Below are 27,680 nucleotides of genomic sequence, written 5' to 3' on the forward strand. Positions count from 1 at the left end.
TGTAACAAAATGAAACAAGTAAAAAATAGACCTATGCAGCGGTTCTGGAATAAAGTGATTTTCGAATCACACTGCTTATTCAAAGATGCCTTGATTTTAGTGTTATTCATAGATGGATTGTGAGGTGTTTAAGAAGATGGTGCTGAAAAGATTATTCGAATCAGTAAGAAAAGAAGTAATGGGAGGGTGTCAAGAATTCCATGACGAGAAGCTTAATAACTCTTGCTTTCCACTTAACATTATTAAGATGATCAAATTAAAGAGGAGAGAGTCGACGCAGAATAGAGCACGCCCATTTAAGAGCTGAGGAATATGTACACGGTTTCATTTGGAAGTTAAGGAGAACCTTACATGTAGAACGGAACCTAATCCTTCCAGCCGCACTATGGCCCTGGGGTCGACTCAGCCTCTAACAGAAATGAGTACCAGGAATATTCTTGGGGGTAAAGGGCGGCCGGCGCGTAAGGCTGACAACCTTACCGCCATCTATAAGCCGACTCTGTAGGAAATCTGGAAACCTCAACATCTCACAATTCTATGGGCCGCCATGGCCTGTTACAGGAATACCTTTACTTTACTTACTTAACGTCCATGTCTTAATCGTCCGTCAATGTTGCAACACTTGTTTATTCACTACTTAATTTTAATACTTACTTTACGTGTAGAACAGAAGACAGAGGCTCTTGGAAAGATGAAAGTTGACGTCTGGACTCTCAAAGAGGCGGTTATTTCCTTGACGGGCTGAGCGATTACCAGCTTCTAAGACATTCTGACCAATGGACGTATAGGTGAATAGTAAGGTGAAGTTGTCCATGTGCTTAACTAATTAAGCACTACGCCAAGAAGGCGTATGGGGGAGTGGATGTATTGATTCAAATTTTCTTGACCTCGGCACTAGTTGGAGATGAGTGATCAGCTTCACGCCCCGGCCGCTTTATCCCCGGGAAAGAGCCCCCCGTATCCGTTACATAGGAGGTTGGGTCTACTCAAGGGCCGGTCTGGACGACATGGAGAAATGAAAATTCTTGATTCTACCGTGATTTGAACTCCGACTTCTCGGTCGTCCAGCCCGTACGCAGTCGTACCGACTACGCCATCCCATCTCCTAATGGAATTACAGTAGAACTTGGTTATAACGTCATCAAAGGGACCTAAAAATAGTGTCGTTATAAACGAATGTCGTTGTAACCGAAATGGGCACTTCCACAGTAGCCTTATGTTAGTCACGTAAAAATCTACCAAAAACCGAGTTAAAATGTTGCATTTTTTAGTGAAATACGTAGTTAAGTACAGACTAACGTAACATTAACGTGGAATTGCCCAAATGTGTAATATCAAAGACATATTACAGCGCTTTTCACTGACAATACACACCGCACTAATACTGTATATTAAAGGTAGGCCTACTCACCAAATTACAGTAGATTACATCAATTGTTGTGCCTTACTGTACCTAGATACGAGTACACTAATCAGTTATCTTCATCTGTTTCCTGTTACTTGCCCAATATACACTTTCTAAATTACGTTCAATGTCCATATCAGAGAAATTCAGGAATGAAAATGACGTTACATACGAGGTTGATGCATTTGTGCATGTCGTACTAAGCAAGGTATAAAAACAGTTGCTTTATGAGGAATTAGTTCGTACCATTGAATATTTGACGCAACATCAAAGGTTCATTGCCGTGTTTATAATTGCCCTCCACTGGTCCATGTCCTGAGTCAAGTCCATTCAGTTCATATCATCCCATTCTATCTCTCTAATATCCAGTTTACAATTGTCCACCCACATATGTCTAAGTCTCCCTAGTGGTCTCTTTCATTTTACCTTTACCACAAGAATCCTATACAAATTCATATTCTCCCCATGTGTGCTACATGCCGTGCCCACCTCGATCATTCTAATTATACTCGGGGAAAAGTAAAAGTTATGAAGCTCCTCATTATTTACTTCTCTCCAACCTCCTGTCACTTCATCTCTCTTCGGTCCAAACATTCTCCTCAGCACCCTGTTCTCAAACACCCTCAGTCTATGTTCCTCCCTTAATTTCAAAGACCAAGTTTCAGACCCATACAAAACAGCAGGAAAAATTATAGTTCTGTACATTCTAATTTTTAAGTTTTGAGACAGCAGACAAGAAGACAAAAGGTTCTGGACTGAATCTTAGCAAGCATTACCCGAATTAAATTAACCTACTTTCTTATACCTGAAAAACTGTTACTTCTTACCCATGCCTTGTCATATATGTTACGGTAAACAGAAGAATATTCCCTATTTTTTATATCTAATAAAAAATGGCACTCCAGTACAATATTCCACGACATTGTGGTATCACAACCGTACATTTTCCATAAATATATGAGAAACTATTAAAACCAAGCGCGTGCACACATAGACACTTGAAAAATAAAGTTTCTTACGAAGTTGGATAAATATTTTATGTATAACTCTCTTAGGGCCCATTACTTACTTACGACCAATACCTTTTCTGGGAACATGTTTACCGATACTCTCACACTCTATTTTTGCCTCAAGGTTGAAATATAAATGTAACAGTAAATGAGCGATGTGTGACAAGTTTGCCGGTACTCAACAATGATTTCCGGTATATTTCCAGACCGAAAATAGCATTGCCTAAGGCTGTAGTCTCTATAAGTGCGTCAGCAAATGGAAATAGGATTTTAGCCTGAGAGCAATTTATAACTTCATTAAAATTAAATATGTCACTTTTTGAGGAGGCGCGTCACATCTTTCGATTAAATTAGGGAAAACACTGCTTGGGACCGTGAGAATAATATGTATATCCTATTGCTGCATTCCCTCTAGATAGAATGAAGAGAACACCGGAAGCTACTAGAATGTTTTTAAAGAGAAATGCAGTTATAAGTAGAAAGCATCTCTTTTATGTGGTTACGGTGTCCTGGCATGTGACGTTATGTACTTCGGTAAATATGCAGAATCTGAACTGCACAGGGGCATGCGGTAGCGTAATTGGTCGAGGCACTATGCTACAATTCGGAAGATCGCGGGTTTGATACCTGGTGTCATTGGATTTTTTAATTTACTTAATTCTTCCAGCTGCACTATGGGCCTGGGTTCGACTCAGCCCGTAACAGAAATGAGCACTAGGAATTCTCTTGGCGGGTAAAAGGCGGCCGGCGCGTAAGGCTGATAACCTTACTGCCCTCTGTGGGCTGATTGCCTAGAGAAAATGCGGGAGCCTCGATGTCTCACAACCTTATGGGTTTCCATGGCCCGTTATAGGGATAGATTTACCTTTTTACTCAACTACATAACGTCAAAATGGGGTCTCTCTCTACCACACTGCACTGTGTCACAATGGATACATTGCGTTATACCAATAACTATCAAACCACAAGGTGGCACAAGTTACTTTCCTACCAAACAACAAGAGTCACGTGGTACCCACCTACCTACCAAACTACACGACATCACATCCCAGAAAGCCATAATTTGGATATTTCATGCTGTGATCACATCCTATGTAAACTTTCCCTTACAGTTTAAATTATAAATATTTAAAGTCACAACGTATTTTATTGGACGTATACAGTGATAACACAAATCTCCTTATTTTGGTGTCATTTTTAGATATCTTATATATATATTAATTTACAATGGATTAAGTTTTATACACAAACAACTGAGCTCTTAGATAGTTTCATTCATGAACTGTTAATCTCTTATACCCTAGCCAGACATAAAGTTTATAATGTCATTCTGAAACACACTTCTTCACTTCCATGAAGAGAATTATCCAAAATGGCAGTGGAAGGTAAAGTTTTTAACTCTTGTGCTATAGTTCTCTGCAGACAGAACCTCTTAATAACTGTCAGAAACTTTGACATCGTAGTCTGATATCATTTAAACATTTTTACTTATTTATGCCTCAGCTATATGGCAATGTGACAAGTTTTATACATGGAATTCAATAATGAATTCATGTTCGGCTCTAATTGACTCCTTTTTCTACTTGTTCTGTCACTTCAACGGTCAACATTTGTCTAGATTCACATTCACTTTTTGACACGATAATGGAATTATCATAATGACAGATGGTTCACTTTGAATTTGTTTCGTAATTATCTTTCTTCTTTATAGTTCTGTACTTGTACTTCACTGGAACTTGTTTAATATTTCAGAACATCTTGAATAAAAATGAGGCCCTGAACAATATTATTTTTCTACAATATGACAAATCTGCAAAATCATGTATAACAAAATAATTTTCATTATACATTAACTTGACAAAATGGATGTTTTTTAAGTCTGGTCTGCAAACATCATGACACAATCATCGAATTTTTAACTGAAACATTAACAAAGAAAGAGTTATCAAGTTAAACTGAATGAAATTATTTTGAAAACCAGTGCATGAAGTTAACTGAGACATCTAACTAGAGACAAGTCAATTTTCTGCCAGATATGTTCTTAATATTCCTCAGTTCAATTATGATCACCTTATAATGGATAGTCTTAAACATCATTTTGTCAAAGTTAGTACTCACTGTCGACTCAAGCAACAAAAATTTTCTGCATGTTCAGTATAGTAAAATTCATTTTCATTATTTTTCACAGCGTGATTGCATATCATCAGTTTATTTACTAGTCTGATGTTCACTACAGTATTTAGGAACATGACATACTACTGGGCACATCATAACTAATTCTTTCAAGTCCATCTTTTTCTTACATAACATCATTTAATTATAAGTTGTAGCACCCAGTACCTAATAAATACAACTATGATTTGTGACAGCTAAAACAAAATGACAAAATAAATTAGTTTGTTGTAATAAACCTATTGTTTCAAGTGACTCAAGTGACTCAATATGCATAACAGCAGTGTTAATTATTATGATGGTGATGGAGGTGATGACGATGATAATGATGTTGATGATAAGGAGAACAACAATAATAAATTATGGTCAACAGATCTGTTACAGTTGCATATATATAGTAAGTGATCTGTCACAACTGATGACATACTTAGTGTACTGGCAGAATGATATTAAGTTGCAAATGGTAAACCCTCTATAACATAGCTACTCCTCTATATTACATCTCGTCCACCTTACTGTTTCTCATGTTTTGGCTCCATGACCGACATTTTGTACCAGTCTATTGGACTTAAAATCTCTTCTCTCCTTTACAAGTATACTGCTTGCTGAACAATCTTCCTCCTCTTTCTTTGTCTTAAATATTTAGCAATCCATATAGTGGATTTTCTTGTTAGTCAGTTTACCATATCATATTTTTACTTCTTACTGGTCATTAAAATTCATAAGTAGAAGCGCTCTTTCACATTCACTTCAGATGCACTGATCTGACACTAACTATGTAGTTTACCCATCTGCCACATGGAGAACTAAATAAATAAATGAACATCTTCAAAAAGGTTAACTCAGTGACAAAACTAAAACAAGACGATACTAATTAACACAATCACTATAGACAGAAAAATAAGAACTTTTATGTAATTACTACAGATAAAAAATGAAAAATTTTAATGCTATTTTCTGTAAGTTGGTTATGCGGGTTTGTGTGGAATCACATATGGCCTTTTTGGACAGATTTCAGTCTGTAGTAAGGAAACACAAAGGTAAGTAATGTCATATTGATGTTATAGTATGATCAAGTAACTGCATTTAAGGACTTTTGGACAATAAATTACAGATATGTGGACACTGGAAGAAACGTTAACTTAGCCAACTGTAGTAACAGCAACACAAATAATCCAACATACCATGGTAAAACACTTTCAAGAGCTGGAACAGAGTGGAATATTTCCTGCAGCACACAAATCTGTTCTGCTGGATAAGTGCAATAGCATAAGACGTTTCTCACTATGCAAATAAAATAATGGTTTCATTTCGTTTGTGACAATGTTCCAAATAAATGTTCATGAAAAGTCAATATGTAATTGGGTAAATAAAGAATAAACAACGGTATAAGGTAAAAAGTTAAAGTTGTCCCTGTGCTTAACTAATTAAGCAGTAAGCAATGAAGGTGTATGGGGGAGTGGGTGTAGAGATCTATTATTTTCTTTACCTCGGTACTAGTTGGAAGTTAGTGGTCAGCTTCACGCCCCTACCACTTTACCTCCGGGAAATAAGTCCCAGGTACCCATTGGACAGGAGGCTGCGTGGGCCACAGAGCCAATCTGGACAAATTGGAGAGGAGAAAATTCTTGTCCCTATTGGGACTCGAACTCTGACCCTACAGTCATCCAGCCCATAGCCAGTTGCTATACTGACTGCGCTATCCCTGCTCTGAATAAACAAGGTGGTGCAAAAATTTGGTACTGTTTTGTCCTTACACGAGAGGTCATGTTTTGTAAGGACGGAGATACGACTCCTGCCATTAAATATAATAACTATTGCACATTATCATCTCAAGAAATATTTCCTAATTTCTTCAATACTATTTCAAACTGCTATGACAAAATAAAGCATCATATATAGAATGCGTTCCTCCACATTCCATGATTAGGCTATATAGTTCAGATTACTTGCCACAGCTGTAAAGATGTTCTTCTGTTGAATCATGTGCTATCTACACAATTTAAGAGGCAGCAAATTTAGTGCATACCAGCAGTAATAACAGCATTAAGAAGTAACTGAAAGACCAACATATTCATTTGTCTTCTTTAGTTTATTCAGAAATAAAGTGGTCTGATATAGCAAGTTAAGGGCTATAAAGGAAATGATTTTAATTGGTATATTTAGGTTCATCTCAAGTTTCATTTTGGTAACGAACTTAAGATTATTGGCAGAAGCATACAGCATGTGCTGAGGAATTTGACATGGTCTGCTTGAGTGATGTGTATGCTGCCATTTTATTTATATCAGTTATACTGATAATATTAAGCATATTATTCAAAATAAATATGCAGAAAAATAGATACAAATTTACCAAACAAAAAACAAAGGACATTTTGCGAAGTCATGGAAATAAAGTAGCATCTGAGGTGGTACTTTTACATGAGATCACTAATATAAATTGAACTGTCATACAGGTGGATAAATGAAGACATATGTAAAGAACATATCTAATTCCATGCAAAGGAATCCTTAAACAGACACTCAGATTTTGTAAAGTGAGGGAGCTAACGGTTAAACTTAAAAGGACCGTATAGCCGAAGAAGAAGAATAAGAATAAGAGGCTGAGGAGAAGAATTGCTGTTTTGGTCAAGAAATTCATCTGCTTTTTTTTTTTTTTAAGGTCTTTCATTCTGGTCCGTCACACTAACAAATTTTAACAATCAAGTTCCTTCCGTCAAATGTGACACTTTTTTAAGTTTTCCACCTCGTCACCACCTGCCTTACATGTTTCGGCTCACCACGGAGCCATCATCAGAGGCATTTATAGTATTATTTATACTATTATTAGTATTATTAGTATTAGTATTAGTATTAGTATTTTTTCTACTATAAATGCCTCTGATGATGGCTCCGTGGTGAGCCGAAACATGTAAGGCAGGTGGTGACGAGGTGGAAAACTTAAAAAAGTGTCACATTTGACGGAAGGAACTTGATTGTTAAAATTCATCTGCCTTTCATGGAGTCTACAGTGCTAAAAAAATCTGCCACTGAAGTCTAACCTCAGCATTGACCCCAGTTCATATACTCGCCCTTATTTCTTTAAGGTTATCCCACATATGCCTAGTTTTTCAAAATGGTTCCTTATTTACGTGTTTTTTACAAATCTGAAATATTTTCTCAGCATACCATGCATATTATGCTTCCCAACCAGCTCATCTTCCTCAGTTTACAAGACATTACCTTATTAATACTGGGTGAATACAAATTCTGGCGCTCCTCAGTACGTAATATTAACCATCGTTCTATTTCTTCATCTCATTTAGGTCCAGAGACTCTCCTTAGCACCTAATTCTAAAGCAGCATAAATCTATGTAGTTTCCTCAGCATGAGAGACTACGTAAATGACATTACACCATGTCGTGTTTTTTCTTAGTTATCTTAAAAACCAGGACGATTGATAAAGTCTGAAAACCCAATATCTCTGTGTGTTATACACCATTGTCAGAATCCTATAGTAACTACATGTGAAGCTTGATCCAGATAACAACATACCAGTTGCAAATTCACATACAAAAATAAGCTCTACATACAAATATAGCTGTACACGCAAGAAGAAATATCAGGTGACAAAAAGAGAGTTTGTACAGTATTAAGCCACAATGGGAACTGCACAAAATCCATGGTTATAGTGATGATACTGGTGATGATAATTAAACATTATATAGTTGAGTAAATAAAAGAAAAATAAAATTCCAAGAATATTTCTGCAGGTGTTTTCTGTCACAAATGTTGTATGCTGAAGCCAGATTTCCTTAGTGAGAGGTCAGAGACTCCCTGTGTACTGAACTTGCAGGAATATGTAGTCATTCATGTGTATAATTATATTAAATTAATGTAAACAGTAATATGTAATTGAAGTTGCCTGACTTTATTTCTTCCATTTGTAAGATGGGCCTTGTTCAGGACATAGTTGTGAAGAAAGGGACTGCAGGAATTCACCCAATGGTAACCAGTTTATTAACTGAACTGACATTCTTCTGTTAACTATTCAGAGATCTGTTAATATCAAACAATATTCTTCAACATACCCTCAATTTTAGCAATAATCCAAAGCATCTTAGAAAGACTGCATAATACTGCAAGATCTTGCATTTACCTGTATTGTCCTAAACATCATTTAATTTGTATTACATTATTAAATCAAATACTAATGCTATTATAGACCATGTACTCATACATCGGTGGCCTAGTGAGATAATATATCCTTGCTCTGAATGTTTTAGTAAATTAATATGTATCAATCACGCATGTAGAAAGGAATGAAAATGAATATACCTCAACTTAATCCGACACTCAGCAAATTTAATACAAAAATATACTTTTAGTTAATGAAAAACACTGTTCATTCCAAAGTTATATGCATTGTACTCAGCGTAACAAACACAAGTTGCTAGTGCTGTGTCCTTCCCAGAATATACACATGACTCTTGTTACAGTGGTTGTATATTATATCAGAACCTGTTTCTGAAACATAACCTAATATGCACAGCAACTGTGTTATAATTATTTGATATTTTAACTACAGGTTTACTTACTTTCATCCCTTGTAGATTACGAATAATTATTCATTTCTCTTTTCGTGTTTTTGACGGAATTTTCACAGGCCACAATTAAGCTACTTCCAGCTTATTTTTACGCAAAAATAATTCCTTCATCAATTCACAGGCAGCAAGACATAAATGCTCAGTCATGACTACAACAAAAGGGTGCTTTTTATTTTTACAGTGGAGGTCCTGCTTTGGTTGAAGGAGGTTCTGGACTGGTTCTAACTCAAGTTTGAAGTAAGAAGCCATGCTGAGAGGGTATAGAGCGCTGTGACAACAGCCGCTGCTGTCACATGGTGCGCCCTGGCGGCAGCCACTGAGAAACTGCTAGCTCTCGTCACGTTCAGGGTGACTGTACCCTCTGCCAGACCCCGCGAGGATCGAACCAGGAACACGTACTCCCCTTGGTCGCTCTCTGTTACCATCATGAGTGTCAGCACAGCCTGGTGGCAGTACTCGGAACTGCCAGCCTGTAATGGAAAGAGAAAGAGAATTGTATTGATTACTACATACACGGGGTTGCAAAATACCTTGAAGTATTGATACATGGCTTCCGGCTCTTATGTGCCGCTTACAAGTAAGTGCTGTTTCAATAACAGTAAGACAGTTGCCATTTCACCCTTTCACCTGTCGGCAGAGTGGTCTGCAGGAGTACGTTCAAATTGTACACTCCCAACGGGAAATGTTGAACTGCATCAAGCAGACAATTACTCTGCTTCAACCTGCTTTTATTTAAAACAGAAGGTTTCTGGGTCTGAATTTTGTCTCCGTCTTCAGGTGGAACATTCGCAGTTGGGACCAATCCATATATCCAGTCCCTGTATCCGGACATCACCACCAACACGAGGTAGGATATACAAACCAAGCACAGCATGTAACACCTGCGAGAGTTAAGACAAATATAGCCCTTATGGCATAATGAGAGGAGATTGGGAACTTCGGAGCTCCAAGGCGCCCCGTCGAACTATTGCAATGGAGAAGGTGGGTAAACTAACACAGCTTGCCCAGCGTGTAGCAAGACTATTTTTTAAACGCTGAACCCGCAGCCGCGACAATTGTAGAAAACTCTGTTTATTGAAAGGTATGAAAAAACGCTGACTCGCAGAAATCTTCCATTATATAATCCTTAGATCGGTGACTATGGGCAGTCTAGTATCAAAACATTTTGCCAGTCGCTAGGAAGGGCTATGCCCGATTGGACGCCATCACGCCACAAGAGAAACCACACCCGAAGAGCCAGGGGACACCGTCTGTACCGTTCAGTATCGCATTCTTCTGCATCCAAAGTAAGTGAATTCAAGTAGTATTACTGACGACCAGAGAGATGATTGTAGGGACCTACCTAAGGCTAGGTAAATATGTTACTGTTTAGCTTAATTCACCCCCATACGAGTACGTAGATAATGTAAATAAATCTGGACAACAGCAGACGCACAGTATTACAAGTTTATTCCCTTGAATCATAACCACCGAAGAACCAGTAACGCTACGAGTAAGAGATAAGATTCGACTACTACCCAGAACACCCTCCTTGAAGAGTACCCAGTCCATACTCCCTCTTTAAGCGGGTATAGGCTTCTAGGGTGGTTGACGCAACCTTGACTGTCGCCCCTAGTTTTACAGAAGGTTGAGATAGTACACCACTGCATACTAACAAACATAAAACACTAAAAAACTCAACACATACGAGGCCTAGCACATACGCCCATGCACTATTTCACGGCTATTATTAAAATTAGAATATTATCAGACTATAAGTAATCACAAAATAAACAAATTCTCTGTATAGTACCACCATAACAAACGTAATTTTCACACGTAATCTACGCTGGACGGAGTTGTAGTTTTCTGACTGTTGCGATAAAGGGAGTCCAGATGGGAGAGATGTCCAAGCTGGGTTAACTCATCAGCTGATCTATCAGAGACAGGTGGGCAGATACCTCATATTTCCTCTATGTGGTATTTGATCCAGTCACTAAACATTCACTTTCTTCAACGTATTTTGTGGCCTTCTTCCTAGGCATTTTGAGCTAATTTTAATTTTTCAACAGAATTTGGGACAGGTTATATTTGTGCTCCTTAATGCATACTTTTAAGGGTCTGCTTGTTTCGCCAATGTACCACCTGCAACATGGAAGTTCTATACACACTGCTTCATCTGCTGGGCTTCACTAGACCAGTCCAGTTTTCATCAGTGTTTCACGTAGTGTATGTTTAGATTTGAAAATGATCCTGACATTAAAACGGTTTCCCATGTGTCTGAATTTCTCAGATACTCTTGACATGAGGGTCGTGCCCTGGTATATTTTATCTGAAGGAAGACGGTTGCTTCCTGATGGCTTCATTATGAAGCCAACGAATTGTTGTGTCTATTAATTATCAGATCATATCTTATGTAACTAATTTCCTTGTTTAAATCCTTCTGATCCTGATATGTGACCTTGGCTCGACTGATCTAACTATGAACAACTCCCCTTTACACATGATGGGGATGACTGGACTTGAAGTGCAGATAACGACCTGCGTGAATAGCTTTCCTAGTATACTTTCGTGGCCAGTTTTGTAGTCTTCTTCATAACCAAAACGTCGAAGAATGAAAGGTATAATTAGCTTCAACTTCCATTGTGAACTTGGTGGTAGGTGTAACGCTGTTGAGACGGTGAAGAAATTGCCGCAATCTTGCTGGTCCCTTGGTCAAACCAGGAAAATGTCTTCGACGAATCTGAGCCATTTAGCGGATTTGTGGTCTGCTGTATTCAATGCTATTTCCTCGAAGTGTTCCATAAATATTTTACTGACCATTTCCCATTACCATACCCTCTTTTTGCTGACAGAATTATCCTCAAACTGGAAGGACAAACTTGTTAATCAGATTCCAATAATTATACTGTCTTCATCTTGTAAAGGCGAGCATTCTGGGAAAGAAGGATCCATACTGAGTCTTTCTGGTGACCTATAAGAATTGTTCCACTAGTATTTTGATGAACAGACTGACAACGTAAAGACTTGCAAGGTAGTCTTGTTTATGAAGGTTATTCTCCTTTATCAATTTTATAAAATGCTCGAGTTCTTCACGAAGGAGTGTGTATTTCCAAATAGATGGCTCAGGATCTCAAGGAGAAAATCTATTAGGGCATAACATGGAGAGCCAGTAAAGCTAGCTACCGGTCTAATGGCGATGACAGGGTATCAAGACGAATACTATAATGGAATATTATTTAAACCACCCCCAAACCTAATGGCGGCCTCCCGCCGTGCTGTGAACCTCATTTTCCGTAACCAAGAGCTGACGACGGAGTCATGATGGTTTATTTAATCACTGCACGCGGTACACAGAAAACTCAGTTCTAGAAGTCACATTGGTGTACCGTACATTTTTCTACTCTGGTTTTGGATATTCAATTTGTACGTGAGTGTGTTTTGTTCTGTCCTATAACGTAAGAGTTCACACTGAAGATGTTACAGAACAGAACAGAATAGAAATGAACAGAATATTTTGACTTAGGAGAGAGTAAGAAATAGGAACACCAGGGGAAACTGCGTAATACCGAGCTTCGTAGTTTGGTCTTATGAGAAAATATTATTAGTTCGCTCAAGTAAAGGAGGATTTGATGGGTCAAACATGTATAACTGTGAGATAAGTGAGAAATTCTTACAAAAAGTTAGTTAGAAAGCCTGAAAATAGAAGACCATTTGAGAGACCTAGTCTTAAATTGTGTTATAATATTGAAGAGGGTCATACAGAAATAGCGTGTGAGAGAATATGGACTAGATTTATCTGGATCGTTGTAGGGTGACTCCCCGCGAACACAGTAACGCAGCTTTGAGTCCAAAAAGGGTGAAGAATGTCTTCATCAGCTGATCGAATAACAGGTTTCCAAAAGGGACCCTACTCCGTGAAGTTATACGTGCTTATTATAAATTATCTGGAAGAAAACAAATTACTGTCTCTTCGAAATGTTATAGATAAAATATGAAACAACTTTAAACAAGCAAGGAAACTTATTAAATTTTCGTTGGCATCATTGATTGCAGCATATCAACCATGAGTGAAGGTCAGATCACTATCCATCCATCTACGCCTCCGTCCATCCATGGCTCTACAGCCCTTTGTTGAAGCTTGGCCGCTTTTTCAGTTTCCTGATCTTTTACACAGTCGGTGGGACTCCTTGGACGGGAGATCAGCACGTCTCAATGCCCCTACCTGCACACAGAACAACACAAACACACACTAAACGCAGACAGATATGCATGACTCAAGTGAGATTCTAACCCACGATCACAGTACTTCTTTTGGCTTATTTTGGACTTCACCCATCGTCCGGTATATAAAAAAGACAAAAATACCACANATAAACGCAAACAGACATGCATGACTCGAGTGGGATTCGAACCCACGATCCCAGTGTTCGAGCGGGCGAAGAGAGTTCATACCTTAGACCGAGCGGTCACTGTGATCGGAGACAGTCAGATCACTATCAAAGGAAAATGACGTCTCAGGTGCAGAAGACTTGCTTGTGGTTTCCGGAGATGAAATTAGCGAGATTACCCCCTCCACCCCAGAGCCCCAGACTTTACTACACGCTATATGTGAAAGATCAGGTATACAAACCTCCGAAACCACAGCCCCTTCCAGGAATTTGAGTGCAAATTTCACAGGTCACGAACAGCGTCGATGAGTTACACTTGTGGCGTATACGGGTTAGATCATCATGGCACTGCAGCGAAATGGTTACTCAGTCAGCCATGAAACTGTTTAAAGCTGCATCAGATGACCAAATCCTTCCCTCGCGCCTCCAAAGCCCGCTGGGGTTAAGAGGCGGTTAACCCTAATACCCTACATATCCACATTAGAACCAAGAGACGGCTGCCTTACAAAGTTCTCAGCTCCAGACACGGCCGTCTCTTTGAACGATACGGGCAATGAAAATGGAGCAGATGAAGCTCCTCTCTACCTCCAATTTTGATGGCCTTGCCTTTTTCTTGTGGTTTTCCTGTACGTCCCTCGTTCTCTTTCTTCAGAACTGTGAGACAGAACAGCTTATTACAGAGGCAGGGCCTGTGATTCACTATCGGAATATCCAAGGTTCGATTCAGAATGATACCGGCTATCCTGATTTATATTTTTGCGGTTTTCCTCAGCTACTCCAGGCGAACGTCGGGACAGCACACTACAATACATCATCAACGTTTCCTCTTCCATTCTCCCTTATCAATATCTCTTAATCATCTTGCAGGATCTGATTCCATGCTGTCCAACCCCAGCGCAAGATAATAATTGAGTAAGCCGAATATTACTCCCACCATTTTGGCGTCTCTTCGATTCATACATACACGCTTTTAGCCTCCACAAGCCTCTCTTCCAGCAGGTGACTGGTGAGTTCATTAGTTTTCTCATTAAACTCAGCACTAAATTTGCTGCAACATTTCACTTTACGAGGGATGTTCAATAAATACTGTTCTCTAGCTTGCAACATTTGCGTTAATCAAGAATTTTGTTTTTCGGTAGGTGGTAGCACTTGGTAGGAGTAGGGGGAACATGCAGCATGTGTTAAAACTTGGGAGATAGCCAATACCACAATAATGAAGCAGTATAAATGGCTGCTGATGAATGACTGTGGACGAAAAAGCCTGATATCTACCTCGACGGAATATATAAGCTCATGCAAAGATGAGACAATGTATCAATGTTCTCGGGGAACGTGTTTATATATAATGATACTTCAGTGAAATAATTCTGGGACACTTAACGTTAAAACTACTTCTCATTAAATTTTCGTGACCTAGGGAACTTTACTTACTGATTAATCTTTGTATATAATGTTCATGTATGTATGTATGTAAGTATGTATGCATGTATGTATGTATGTATGTATATGTGTGTGTGTATGTATGCATATATGTATGTGTGTGTTTATGTATGCAAGTGTGGTGTTTGCGGTTAATAGCGCGTAAGCATCGATGGCTATATGTAGCTGGACAAGGTTCAGAGTGGCTCACCCTGTATAAAATCCCGTATAATTAATCACAAACAGACCTGCGTGAGAGTGTAAAATAATAGAAGGGTCGGCAAAGGCAGCATTAAATATTCTTTTAAAAGAACTCAATAAAACAGGCTATATAAAGGTCAGCACACAACCTGAAACAATAACAATCATATAACGGAAAGAATTATGTAAGTTTACTTGAGACAAGATCAATAAATATTCTATTAACATGAACTCAGTAAAACAAGTTGTACAGAGACGAATAAAAATCTTAAAATAACAATGAAGCTCTAGCTAGAGCTAAAAGCAAAACCTGACCACTTACCTCCAGCTAGTGCCGAGATTAAGAAAATGTGGATCTATACATCCACTCCCCCATACGCCTTCATGGAGTAGTGCTTAATTAGTTAATCTTAGGGACAACCCTAACTTTACCTTTACCTTTTAATAAGACTCACGCTGTGAAGATGTGCCGGAGAGCAGATGCATATTTGTACGCATTATTAACAGTGGTACCAGACGAAATAGAATGGTCAATTTCACGCCCGGACCACTTAACAACTGACGAAGTACCCCCAAAATAGAATACTTGTAGGTCGGTCCCGGAGTCTGCGTGTATATTATAACGAAGAGAAAAATCTCCGCTGCTGTCGAGAATATAAATCGATTCCCAGGTCGCACAGCCCGTAACCTAGTTACTATTTTTCCCGTGGTGCTACAGCCCCAATTTGGGCCTAGGCCTACCTCCATGAAACTCTCCGTTTCACTTCGGTTTACTAGATCTTACACATACGGTAGGACCCCTTGGGCGAGTGATCAGCTCGTCGCAAGGCCTCTACCTGTAGACAAACACAGAAAAACGCACACAAACATCCATGCCCTGAGTGGGATTCCAACCCACGATCCCGGCTTCCGAGCGAGCGAAGACAGTGCACCGCTCGGCTACCGTGACCGGCAACCTAGTTACTATACTGACTCAAATATTCCGGCTTTACTTTTTGTACAGACTTCTTAATAAAATATTTCATTATTTTCCTTTAAGTAGTTAGGAGATGAACTATACGAACTGACATATTCGACCTCATAATTATGCGTTTACTTCACACATTTCACGTAAAGAACGCATAACTGTTTACCTATGAGTTTTCTAGGGTTAAAGTGTGAACCTGTAAATACGAGGAAGAGTCAGTAAATATGTTAAAAATGGAAGTAGAACAACTATAATGGATGTAGGCCTAATTGGTTTTCTATGTGCATCACTAGGTAGCAGCACAGTCCAGCTTAATGACAGTCTTATGCAGTAGAAGCGCATGCACATGTTCAGAGGCTAGTTTCAATAGTAAAAATGGCGGCCACGCTTGAGGATTGTACTACCGAAGAGCAGCGTTCTGTTGTACGCTTTTATGGACAAAATGACTCAAAACAAGGGTAATTCATAAAGAAATGTTTCATGTTTAAGGTGGGAAGTGTTTGTCGTGTAAAGCGATTCACAACTGGGTCAAGGAATCTCTCAAGGGCGTTCGAAAGTCGCAGATGTTGTCCGATCAGGAGGAAGTGGCTGAGACCACAGCCAAAACGCTTCTACTTTGCGGGTTTCGACACACTGTTAAAGCGATGGGACAAGTGTATCAATGTTGGTGGAGGACACATAGAGAAATAAATGTTTTTCCAGACTCGAATATCACGTTTTACATTTTATATTAATTTGTGACCCATTTAACAACTCACCTTCATGTAACTGAGAACTTCATATTCTGCAACCGATAAACCGGCTATTCTGGAGGTTTTCATGGTTTTTCTCAACCCGCTCAGGCGAATTCGGGGATAGTACATCGATCGGATCACAACCGCCTTTTTTCCAAATCCTTTCCCACCCACTACTGATCCAGCATTCACACCTCGACGGTATACACTCGAAGTTACCGACAGCGTCGCAATATAAACCGTAAACCCTTCTCATCAGGATATAACAAAGAGTGGTATCTGGCTCTTGCTTTTAGGGCCAGAATTCGATCTCAGCTTGGTCTAGAGCTTGTCACTTTATTTGTTATTTTACCTTAGTCTTCGCAGTTGAAGTCGGGAACTTTCACTAAATGAGCTAGGTACGGCTCTATCAAACTAACAACTGTCAGATTTCCGTAGCAGAAGCAACATAATTCCAGCAAAACTGAAACATTTCATATGTTTTTTCTTTATAACGTGTTTCGGCCATATATGCCATTATTAGGTAAACCACAATATACTATTACTGATATTTTTTCAATTACATCGGCCAATGTTTACATTTTGAGGGAAGGTCATAAGTTTTATTTACAGTATTAATGCAAGCAATAGTTAATATGCACATTTAAAATGTATTTGGTTAAAATTAATTTTAATTAAATCAATTTTAACCGAATATCTTTTAGTATTAAAATTAATTATTATTAAGTAAAATCTCTCTTACAGTTTTTAAAATATTGTTGGCTTATTTGGTCACGTATAAGAAATCTGTTTTCATATCAAAGTATAATTTTGTATGTTAACGTATAACCTGCAACCTGAAAACTATTAATACCATATACAAACAAGTTAAAAAACACATAATAACAATTAACACGAAAATAGTGGTGTATATAAACTCAAGTGCAGAGATTGTCCCTTAAAATACATAGGCCAAACAGTACTTTCATTCAAAGTAAGTTTCGACGAACATATACCAGCAATATAATACAATAAAGACACTTCTACATATGCGTAGCACATATTAAAAAGAGGATACGCACGAGGGAACATAAATGATGCAATGAAAATAATACAAAGAGTCAGGAAAACTAGACATATGAACAATGTAGAGAAATATTATATTTCTTATACACAGAAACAAAAAAAAAAAATGAACCAAGTACTGTTTGATTTGAAAAATCCCATATTTGGAGGCATACACCACCACTATAATAACAAATAACATGCAAAATAAAATATCCACCTCACATACCACACATCACATATTAGCACTATACTACCACATCGAAAACACGTAAATCTAATCATTCACAGTATCAGTCCCACACAATCACTCATCCAAGAAGGCAAGTAAAACACCAAATTTAACCAAAAGTACTGTCACAATACACAAGTAATATAGGCATATAACAAGAACATATTTCAGTTTTACTGCAAGAGAAAACGAATACACACAAAAATAATGTTCATGCACTCCAACTAACACAAGGTAAGATAACATATATACATACAAATTCACACATGATCATGAATATACATTATTGTTCTAATGATAGACTCGTTTTTCAGATCACACAGTTGAATACCTCCTTCTATTGTGATTCAACAGAAATAACTACCAAAAATTTTAATAACAAATAAATGTGTTAACATTCAAAATTATATTTTGATATGAAGCAGATCACTTATACGTGACCAAATAAATTAACAATATCCTAAAACTGCAACAAGAAGAATTTTAATTAATTAATTAATAATAATAATAATAATAATTAATCTATCTTCAAGTTCTCACTCCTTGTCGATTTTGTGCAACTTCGTCGATATATTAATATATACACATCAAAGTCTTCGCCTCTTCTTATCATGTAACAATGGCCTAAGTGGCCATCATCAGGTTCGTGTTTTCTTTTCTTCTATGTCCTTATAATGTCTATTTTTTGTGTTATGGTTTCATATTTATGTTCCATATTTCATATGCGATTTTAGTATCCAGAATTACTATTATCATTTCTGAGTGCTCTTTGTATCTGGTGTGGAAAGCTCTGCCTGTTTGTGCTATGTTTTTCAGTGGACAGTCTAAGCATTTCATTGGTAGATGCCACTTTTGCATCTGTCTGTTCGTGGATGTTGTTTCCCCATATTTTGCATTGTGTTCTGGGTTCCGAATGCCATTTTTATTTGCGTGTCCTTGAATAATGTTGTGACTTTTCTTATTTTACTTTCCTGTATGTGAAAGTGGCCCATTTCCGGTGTTGATGGTGGGTGTCTGTCTTTACCTTTTATGGGGCTGGATGATTTTTTATATTATATTTATTGTTATGTAGTGTGTTTTTATAATGTTTAGTTCTTTTCTTCTGCTTCTTCAGATACTGGGTAAGTGTTTAATCTGTTTCCTAAGTAGTGGATACTTAATACGTGAGCACACGTAGTAAAGAATAACAGCGGCACGCACACAGGAAGACTACACAGGATAACACATATACAGTGTGGAAACAAGAACTAGCCGCTGCAGCACTTTAGACATAGGGCGAGTAACCCTAACAATTTTAAATTTAAATTTAGAGAAAAAAAAATTTAAAAGATTTTAAAATTAGAACTAAACATTTTATAGTGTTACTACAGGAACGTCAAAATTAACGTGTGTAACAAAAATAATCTACAAACCAGACAGATATCAACGAAGTAGATGTTGATAATAACAAGGAAAGTGTTTTAAATGTTAAATTTTGGGCTGGGTGCAGTGTGACAGCAACGTGAGTGTTATACACCTGATGATGGCCGTCTGAGGCCGAAACATGTAGTGTAGAGGAGCAAGATCAAGGACACATAATATATTGTTTGCACTTGGGACGGAATTTGTATCATTATATCATTTATCCTAATACATTTTAAGTTTGCCTATGAAATATAACTGGCATTAATATAGTAAATAACATATATGACATTCCCCATAGAATGGGAAAAAAAAGACAGAGAAATTATATGATGTATGTAAAATGATTTACTTGAAGATGGTCATAAGTGGTCGAAACATCTTGTAGAAAAATATACTTTTTAAATTTATGCAGGAATTTTATAGACGGAACCTGTAATAAATAGTTCACACACAATGTGACACTGAAGTTCAATAATACAGGTAAGATTTAAATATAAAGTTGCTTTTGGATCCTTTATTTATTTTAATAGGGAAAGGTTTACGCTAGTGAAATATTTTAATGAATGATTTTGTGACTGTCATGCCACCAGTTGTCGCCCCAGACTTTACAATTTCATATCTTCATAATACCAACATTACACAGGTAAGAATTTCGTGGTGGAAGTAACGCTATCACCACTTAATACACCGTTCTGAAACTTGAGGTAAAAATGGGCTTATGTCTTAATGTAAATTTGTTAAATCTTTCTTTCTGTTAGATGTAACAAAGTATCATTTCATCCGCGAGAAATTTATATTTAACCTCTACCTCATTACAGTTACGCGCAAAATATCCCTTCTCTGCAATCAGAAGGCATACTGTAGCACAAGCTAATGGCGTCTCTGGCTTTAGTACCTGAGGGTTCATCGTCATTACCTCTCTCTCCCTGAAACTCTCTCGCAAACACTGTGGCCCTGTGCGTAATGGCAGAGATACTACAAAGATAAAGTTACATCATAGTAAAGTTAAATAAAGGCTGCGCCACAGCTCAAGCGGTTAGTCGCTGGCTTCCCACCGCGGCGGCCCCGGTTCGATCCCGGGTCTGGTCAAGTGGGATTTCTGGATAAAGTGGCGCTGGGGCAGGTTTTCTCCGAGTACTTTGGTTTCACGTGCCAATCCTCATTCCACCAATTGCTACCCAATCACCCTCACCTATCATCTGGGGCTGGTCCAATAGGCCAGAAGTGGCCGCAGTACAAGGGACTTAGTCCCACCCCACTAGCAATAAAAAAAAAAGTTAAATAACATTTTTCTAAATGATACATACGAGTAGCAAGGAAAGAAACTATGTACAGTTGCTGCTACAGCATTATTGTTTAAGGTGAGACGTTTACAGCTCTTACACATAAACATAAGTTTTTATACGAAGGGAATTGAAGATTTTGTCTTTATAAATATCAGAAAATAGAAAGCTGCGAGTTTGGCCAGTAGCTTTTGCCTCTGCCAACTGAGCTATTCCGGCTTCTCTTCTTTCTTACAAACATGGTTCATAATCATGGGAGGAAAACGGATCTCTGTAATTGATCTGAAGAAACTATGTTTGCTAACTTCTGCGGAAGCATTTAAAGTCTATGAAATGTCCCTACCATCAGTAAGAAACACTTTGCCAAGTACAGAGACATCGACGCTACGCCAACAGTATAAGTATGAGGGGTGAGCCATAGAAAGTGGCCCTAGCACTGTGACCTTCAATGGTCTTTTGTGCTTCCCCTTTGGATTAACCCTTTATTAATCCTACACTTCGAATGAAATGTAGGACTTTATTTATCGGGGTGACATAAAAGTCACTTGGCTCCATGAAGAACTGACCCAGGTGGCAATACCTTAGGTAAGCTGTGGCCTCACAGTCACATAAGATGTGTGTGGCTGATTCATCTTGTAGGCACCTCTCACAAGTTGGGTCCTCTGTCAGTCCCATTTGAAAAAGGTGCCCTTTTAGGTGGCAGTGTCCAGTAGGTAATCCCACCACCCATCTTATTTAATCTCTGTTTAATTTTAACCGGTCCCTCGTTCTTTTGACAGAGGATCCTGATATAAATCCTTTTGCTTGTTTGGGTTCAGTTGTGGATTCACAGTGTTTTCTGTGATTTCTGTTAGTCCAGTCCCTGGTCGCTTTCTTGGCAACTCCAATTGAAATGCCGAGTCACCAATAGCAAAACAGAGGAAGAACAATTTAACGCATAGTAAAACTAAACAACATATGCTGTGAACTTACTCGTATGCACAAAGAAGTCCGCAGTCTTTGAGTACCGTTTTGTTGGCCCGTGCTGTATGAAGCATTCACTTAATAACGAATTGCAAATGGAAGGAAAAGACTGGGTTCGGGATATTCTGAGTGGCCATGATAATCTTTGTTTTAGAGTCGGCGAAGCTTCATCATTCTCTCGTGCTCTAGGAATGTCAAAAGGGAAGGCCAGTTTTAATATTATCTCTCCAATTCACTGGACACTCATAACCTCTGCGATGCGCCAGCCTTGGTCTTAAACTCTGGCGAGATCGGTCTGCAGCTGATTTACAAATGACAGTGTGAAAAGATGGACATTCTGAGTCAAAGTGACTGTGAAAAAGGCGAAACGGCCTCGTGACATGCTTGTCTGATAGCGGGTAGTGTATTCTTCTTCCGTTGTGAGGAAATTGATAAACTGGTATGTCACATGGAATAAATGTCGTGCTTTCGTAGAGTGACTACATAAAATAGGTACAGCTTTCTTGTCCTCTGGGTCATTTATTGCGGCCAAACCTTCTGGTTCTGTACGAGTAATTCGTGTCTTTGACGGCTGTGTATCGCAAAGTTCGGATTCTCCAGCAATATAGAAGGCGCGTTTTCTTACGATGTTTTACTCCATATTGCACTGACAAGCTTCAGTCCCTGGATAGAGCTCACCACCCCCTGAAGATGTTCTGCAATAAACCCCTCAAATTATACATTCGAATATATCCGGGAAAATGTCTGATAAAATTGCCATTTGGTACATATAGGATGTCCGTAAATTATTAATACACTTTGACTTGTTATACCAAAGTAAGAATATTAATGCTCGTGCCATACGAATGAAAGACTCTGAAAGTGTTACACCCCCTAAAGATGCTCATTGTGAGCTCCATTCGTGAACCGACAAATGTCCAATCTGTAATCCCGCTCATCCCACACTCTTTCTAACATATTCCTGTCAACTGTCTCGACTGCTGCGGTAATTCTCAACTTCAGTTCATCAATATCCACTGGTAGAGGTGGCACAGACACTTGTTCCTTTACATAACCTCACAGAAAGAAGTCACATGGAGTGAGATTCGGAGAGCGAGGAGGCCACTTCATCTGTAGCTCCAGCTCGCCAAATCCAACGGTCGGAGAGCGTGGAATGTAAGGTTACATGCGCACCCGTCTGCGCAGAACTTGCCGCACAGTCGCTTTGGGCAACTTTAACTCACGGATTCTCTTCCGCGCAGACTTCCTTGCACTTCGACTGAAAGTGGCCTCCACCTGCCGTACAGCCTCATCGTTCACACGAGGACGGCCACTGCTCTCTTCTTACAGACGCATCCCTGTTTTTCAAAGTTATCAGACCTCCTTTGTATCGATTCTCGAGGAGGTGGACCCTTACGATACTGTTTCCTGAGGGCCTGCTGAGCACTGATGCATGAATTTGTTTTCGTATACTCAATCACGCAAAAGCTCCTCTCTATGGTAGATGTCATTTCTGAAAATAGCGGAGCCTGGCGGTAAATATAGGTAACATGGAGACGCACCGCAAATTTTGAAATATCTGAGAATTTGACTTCCACTGGTACCGGTTATATGCGGGTATGCTTTGTAGTTTCCTAGTATTTTATCCCAGAAATTGTATCAATAATTAACGGACACCCTGTACACGCAGAAGAGTACAATCATGTAGGTACTACGGTGAGTGGGTTCCAATCTGTGACACATTTCCTTTCAATCGCAATGCATTTCCTGAACATGTAATTTCCCTCGGAATAGTCCATGCATCCAACAAAATCGTGGAAGCAGATTTGGTGCAAAGAATGTCAGATACACCAAAAAAAGGAAGCATAAAATATGATTACAACAGAAACACGGTAAACATAATTACCAGTATCTACAGCCAGAAGAAACTTAGAAGATATCAGCCTCATTTCTAATACCTCGCAGACAAAGAAAAGAAAAACAGTAGGACCACACGCGTTGACATATCCGAAACTCATCTAGAATTTGAAAGAAAAGAAGTCTACGGCGTAGAAAGAAATGGAGGAACTGCCAAGAAGCTCACTAATCACAAAGCGAGACAGACAGGTAAGCCATGGCCCAGGCTACGTCCTCTGAGGGCGTAGAAAACTACAAAGATGGCGGATACTGGGTACACTGCTATGTACACTGCGCACAGAACTGAAGTAACACACACACAGTTAGTTACACAAGTTTAGTGAAAACACTTTATAAATTTTTGATCGGATTTGCATTTCTGAGTGAAATTGCCCCCAAGCACAGTTTAAATGCATTTTCAGTCCAGAGAAAGAAGCACACTGCTATGTACTCACACATGTCACACGGTTTCTACGAGCTCTTCTAACTCCAGATGGAGGCTCAAATTTTCTTTCTAAGTTTTGCTTTCTGATGTCATTGGCCACATTCTCCTCAGTCACTACAATCTGCCCAGTTCTTAGGGTACTGACGGTGGTGTATTACATTCGGGATAACTGAGTTCCTGGGTTTGTCCTTCGCATCATATTCTAAAAGAACAGAACTTTTCGGAAACCGGAAGTTTCTACCCTCAAGTGAAAAGTTGCTGCGGTATCTACTTAGTCGTTACCCTTAGAGAGAGCTAATTGGAATCATTGGACCACTCACTGACGTCAACTCTTTCTAAAGGACCCAGCTGAAGAGGCACCTCTAAACGTTCTCAGAACAGATCGAATTTCTGAAATGTTGTGTTCGTTTAGAGTACGAGGCGGTGGATAAAGCCCGGATATTTGGTAATCCAGTCACTACCGTGAATAGAAAAGTCTCCAATATAGAACGTCTGGTAGTTTATAGAAAGCAAAGTGCAACAATATTACGGAGCTGAAACATCACTGGTTCATTGGGGCCGATGTTCGCAGTTCTGTCAATATTCTTAACAACGATTATCAGGATTTTCCTTATTTCGATCGAAACTCTACTACCTTAATCCATAAACACGACGTTTCCACGGACAATTAAAAATTCGGGATGATAAATAGAAAAAATAGAAGAGGTGGAAGCTGGAGAAGGGGGTGAAGGATGAGCGAGAAACAGAACACAAAATGGGAGACAAGACGAACACGAAGAAGAAGGAGAGAGACAATAGTATGAGAAGAGTAAGAAAATTAGAAAGCAAGGGATAAAGAGGAAGAAGTGAAGGCAATGGGAAAGGAAGAGGAAAGTAGGGAGGCGTTGAAGAGAAGAGGGAGAAGAAGATTGAGGGAATAGGGAAGGAGAGGAGATGCATAAGGCGGCGGAGCAGAATAAGATGAGATGTGGACGAAGAATATAAGGTACGTCTTTTATGTCAAGTCCTCGCCTGTACTGTCCTGATAATCATCCCTCTACAAAACGCAACATGGATCTGAGAGAGCAAACGGAGCTGCGCAATGGTGAGCCTCTGCTGTGATTAGTTCTGTCATCAACAGATTTGTATTCTCAAACAACGTGCAGTATGGTACAAAGTAACCAAGCTGGGATATAAAGTGACGAGCAATACACTCGGAAGGTCTGCGTGCTCCAAGCAGAGGACACGCTCCGCTCCACATGTTTCGACAGCAAACGGCGAAGCTTGTTGCAGGTGCTGTATGGACGAAGATTGAGCTCTCTGATACATTGCTGTGTGTGATGGTAGCCTCCGACTAGATCAATTCATTAGCGTCTCGTCAATCTATCAGACCGTAAGTGTACTTAGTCCGGATGAAGAGGTACTCATGAAATGGCGGGAAATGTTTGTGAACTGGCAGAAACACATTTCACGCCTATCAGAAATCCCAGGCGAACTGAAATAGGACGGGGGATGACAGCTATAGCCACAGGCTGCACGTGCACGATCTTGTATGTACTCACTGCAGTGGCGTGTCCAGGCGGAATTACACGTTCCGTTTAGGTCATTTCTGGACTTCAACTAAGATGGATGGAACATGTAGTACGCATAAGGTACGTAAAAATGTTAACATTTTGGCAGAAACCTTGGGTAATTTCAGCGAAGAATGATGGTATTAGAACTGTAAAGCTATCCGTGTAATAGGCCTTCAAAGTCCTTAGGTTTGTGAGACATCGAGGTTCTCACATTTTCTCTAGACTATCGGCTTACAGACGGCGGTACGGCAGTATTAGAATGATTCTCAAAGAAGCAATATGTGTGGGTGTGAACTATTATTTTTTTATTGCTAGTGGGGTGGGACTAAGTCCCTTGTATTGCGGCCACTTCTGGCCTATTGTACCAGCCCTAGATGATAGATGAGGGTGATTGTGGAGCAATTGGTGGAATGAAGATTGGCAGGGGAAACCGAAGTACTCGAAGAAAACCTGCCCCAGCGCCACTTTTTCCACCACAAATCCCACTTGACCAGACTCGGGATTGAACCCGGGCCGCCGCGATGGGGAGCCAGCGACTAACCGCTTGAGCTATGGCGCGGCTTAGGTGTGAACTAAATTCGACTGGTTCAGAATAGAATTCAGTGACGGGCTTCTGTGAATACTCCAATGAGCTCTCAGGTTCCATAAAGTTAAGGGTATTATTAACCAGCTGAGCTGGTATCACTATCTTACGAAACCTCTAATTCACGGGGAAGGTTAGTTGGCAACTGTAACAAATAATGCGGGTTGGAAATGTCACGGAAAATAAGGTAGCATGATTATGGAGACATCGGGAGGAAATTGCACTCTTGACATTCGATTAAAGGGGCAGAGGGAAACTACGGAAGACATCAGTCAAGGCACCAATCTTACTTCCGGAATTCGTTACCGTTGAACGAACTTCCTGTGTGTAAGGTTTTGAACTACAGTCGAATGCAGACAGAGATTACGGACAAATGGATTTGTTTACGGTTATTTTCTTGCCAATCAGAGACTCCGATGCTTCTTCCAATGCTGTAACAATTAAGTTACGTCATAAAAACAATGAACATGCCCAGTTCATGGCTAAAATGTAGTGCTCTGTAATTATATCGCATTCAAAAAATTAATTAAAAGTGAGCTCTCTTCTAATACAAGTGTTCCCAGCGTCGGAACAAAGAGCGAGACCAACTGTGTTGGTACATGATTGAAGTAAGACACGCAAACCCTAGCTTCATTTCCTGCCTGACCACATGTGCTCTACGAAGTGAATAACAACAGGGAATCCTTCTGTTTCAGGTAACATAGCGAATGAGTCTGTCTCTTATTGCAAAGACGCACGTAAGAAGTTTTATGAACTCGGTCTGGATAAAACCGATATAAATAGAGGCAAACTAAGAAAGATGAAGATATTAAGATAAATATAAACGTTTATAGTTTAAATAATCGGGGGCGAAACTGCAACCAGCTTATAACAAGCTAAATATACAGTAAGATATAAACAACGTCTTCCTAGTAGAGGTGTATGGAACAGGCCTTTAGCCCCAGGCCGTCCAGAACATGGCTATCAACCTAGTTATTTTTGTAGATACCGATTGCGATGAGGTGACTTCACCACTTTTATCCTGAGGATAGAAGCAACAAATCCTTCCGAAACGCTAACACCTACCTATTTACTAAACCGCACTCTTCATATTCTTGTCCGTTACCACCTCTACAGTATAAAGGAACTGTCTAGGAATAAATCATACAACGTGTAGAAGCGGAAGATATATGTATTCGTAAGTGGTTAGAGGCATGGCGGCGTCGATAGCCAGAAACAGACAGACCCAGGCTTAAAAGCAATAGCTAGGGTCTATCCCATTGCTCTGAAAGATACATTATTTCACGTCACGTGATGTACTCCTACTCCATTGCGGTTCTGTTCCACCGTCATATGCACGCATAGTGTTAGGGGGCCCATACACGCACGAGTCCGACTGGACTCGGGTTCCAATGAGCCAAACTCGTCCGTGTGTGGGTCGCCACGCTCATACGT

The 27,680-nt window shown here is 39.3% G+C and overlaps 1 protein-coding gene across 1 annotated transcript in view; it reads right to left on the reverse strand.

The window, feature by feature from the left end:
• Window positions 1-3,545: 3,545 nt before the first annotated feature.
• Window positions 3,546-27,680, reverse strand: part of LOC111871849 — a gene marked incomplete at its 5' end in the record, with an annotated part of 118,063 nt that continues 93,928 nt past the window's right edge. Inside the window, 2 exon segments of the mRNA XM_023865222.2 lie at window positions 3,546-5,393; window positions 9,165-9,643. Coding sequence (XP_023720990.2) covers window positions 9,395-9,643 — 249 coding nt within the window.

Source organism: Cryptotermes secundus, unplaced genomic scaffold (genome assembly GCF_002891405.2).
Source record: "Cryptotermes secundus unplaced genomic scaffold, Csec_1.0 scaffold1315, whole genome shotgun sequence".
Lineage (NCBI taxonomy): Eukaryota > Metazoa > Arthropoda > Insecta > Blattodea > Kalotermitidae > Cryptotermes > Cryptotermes secundus.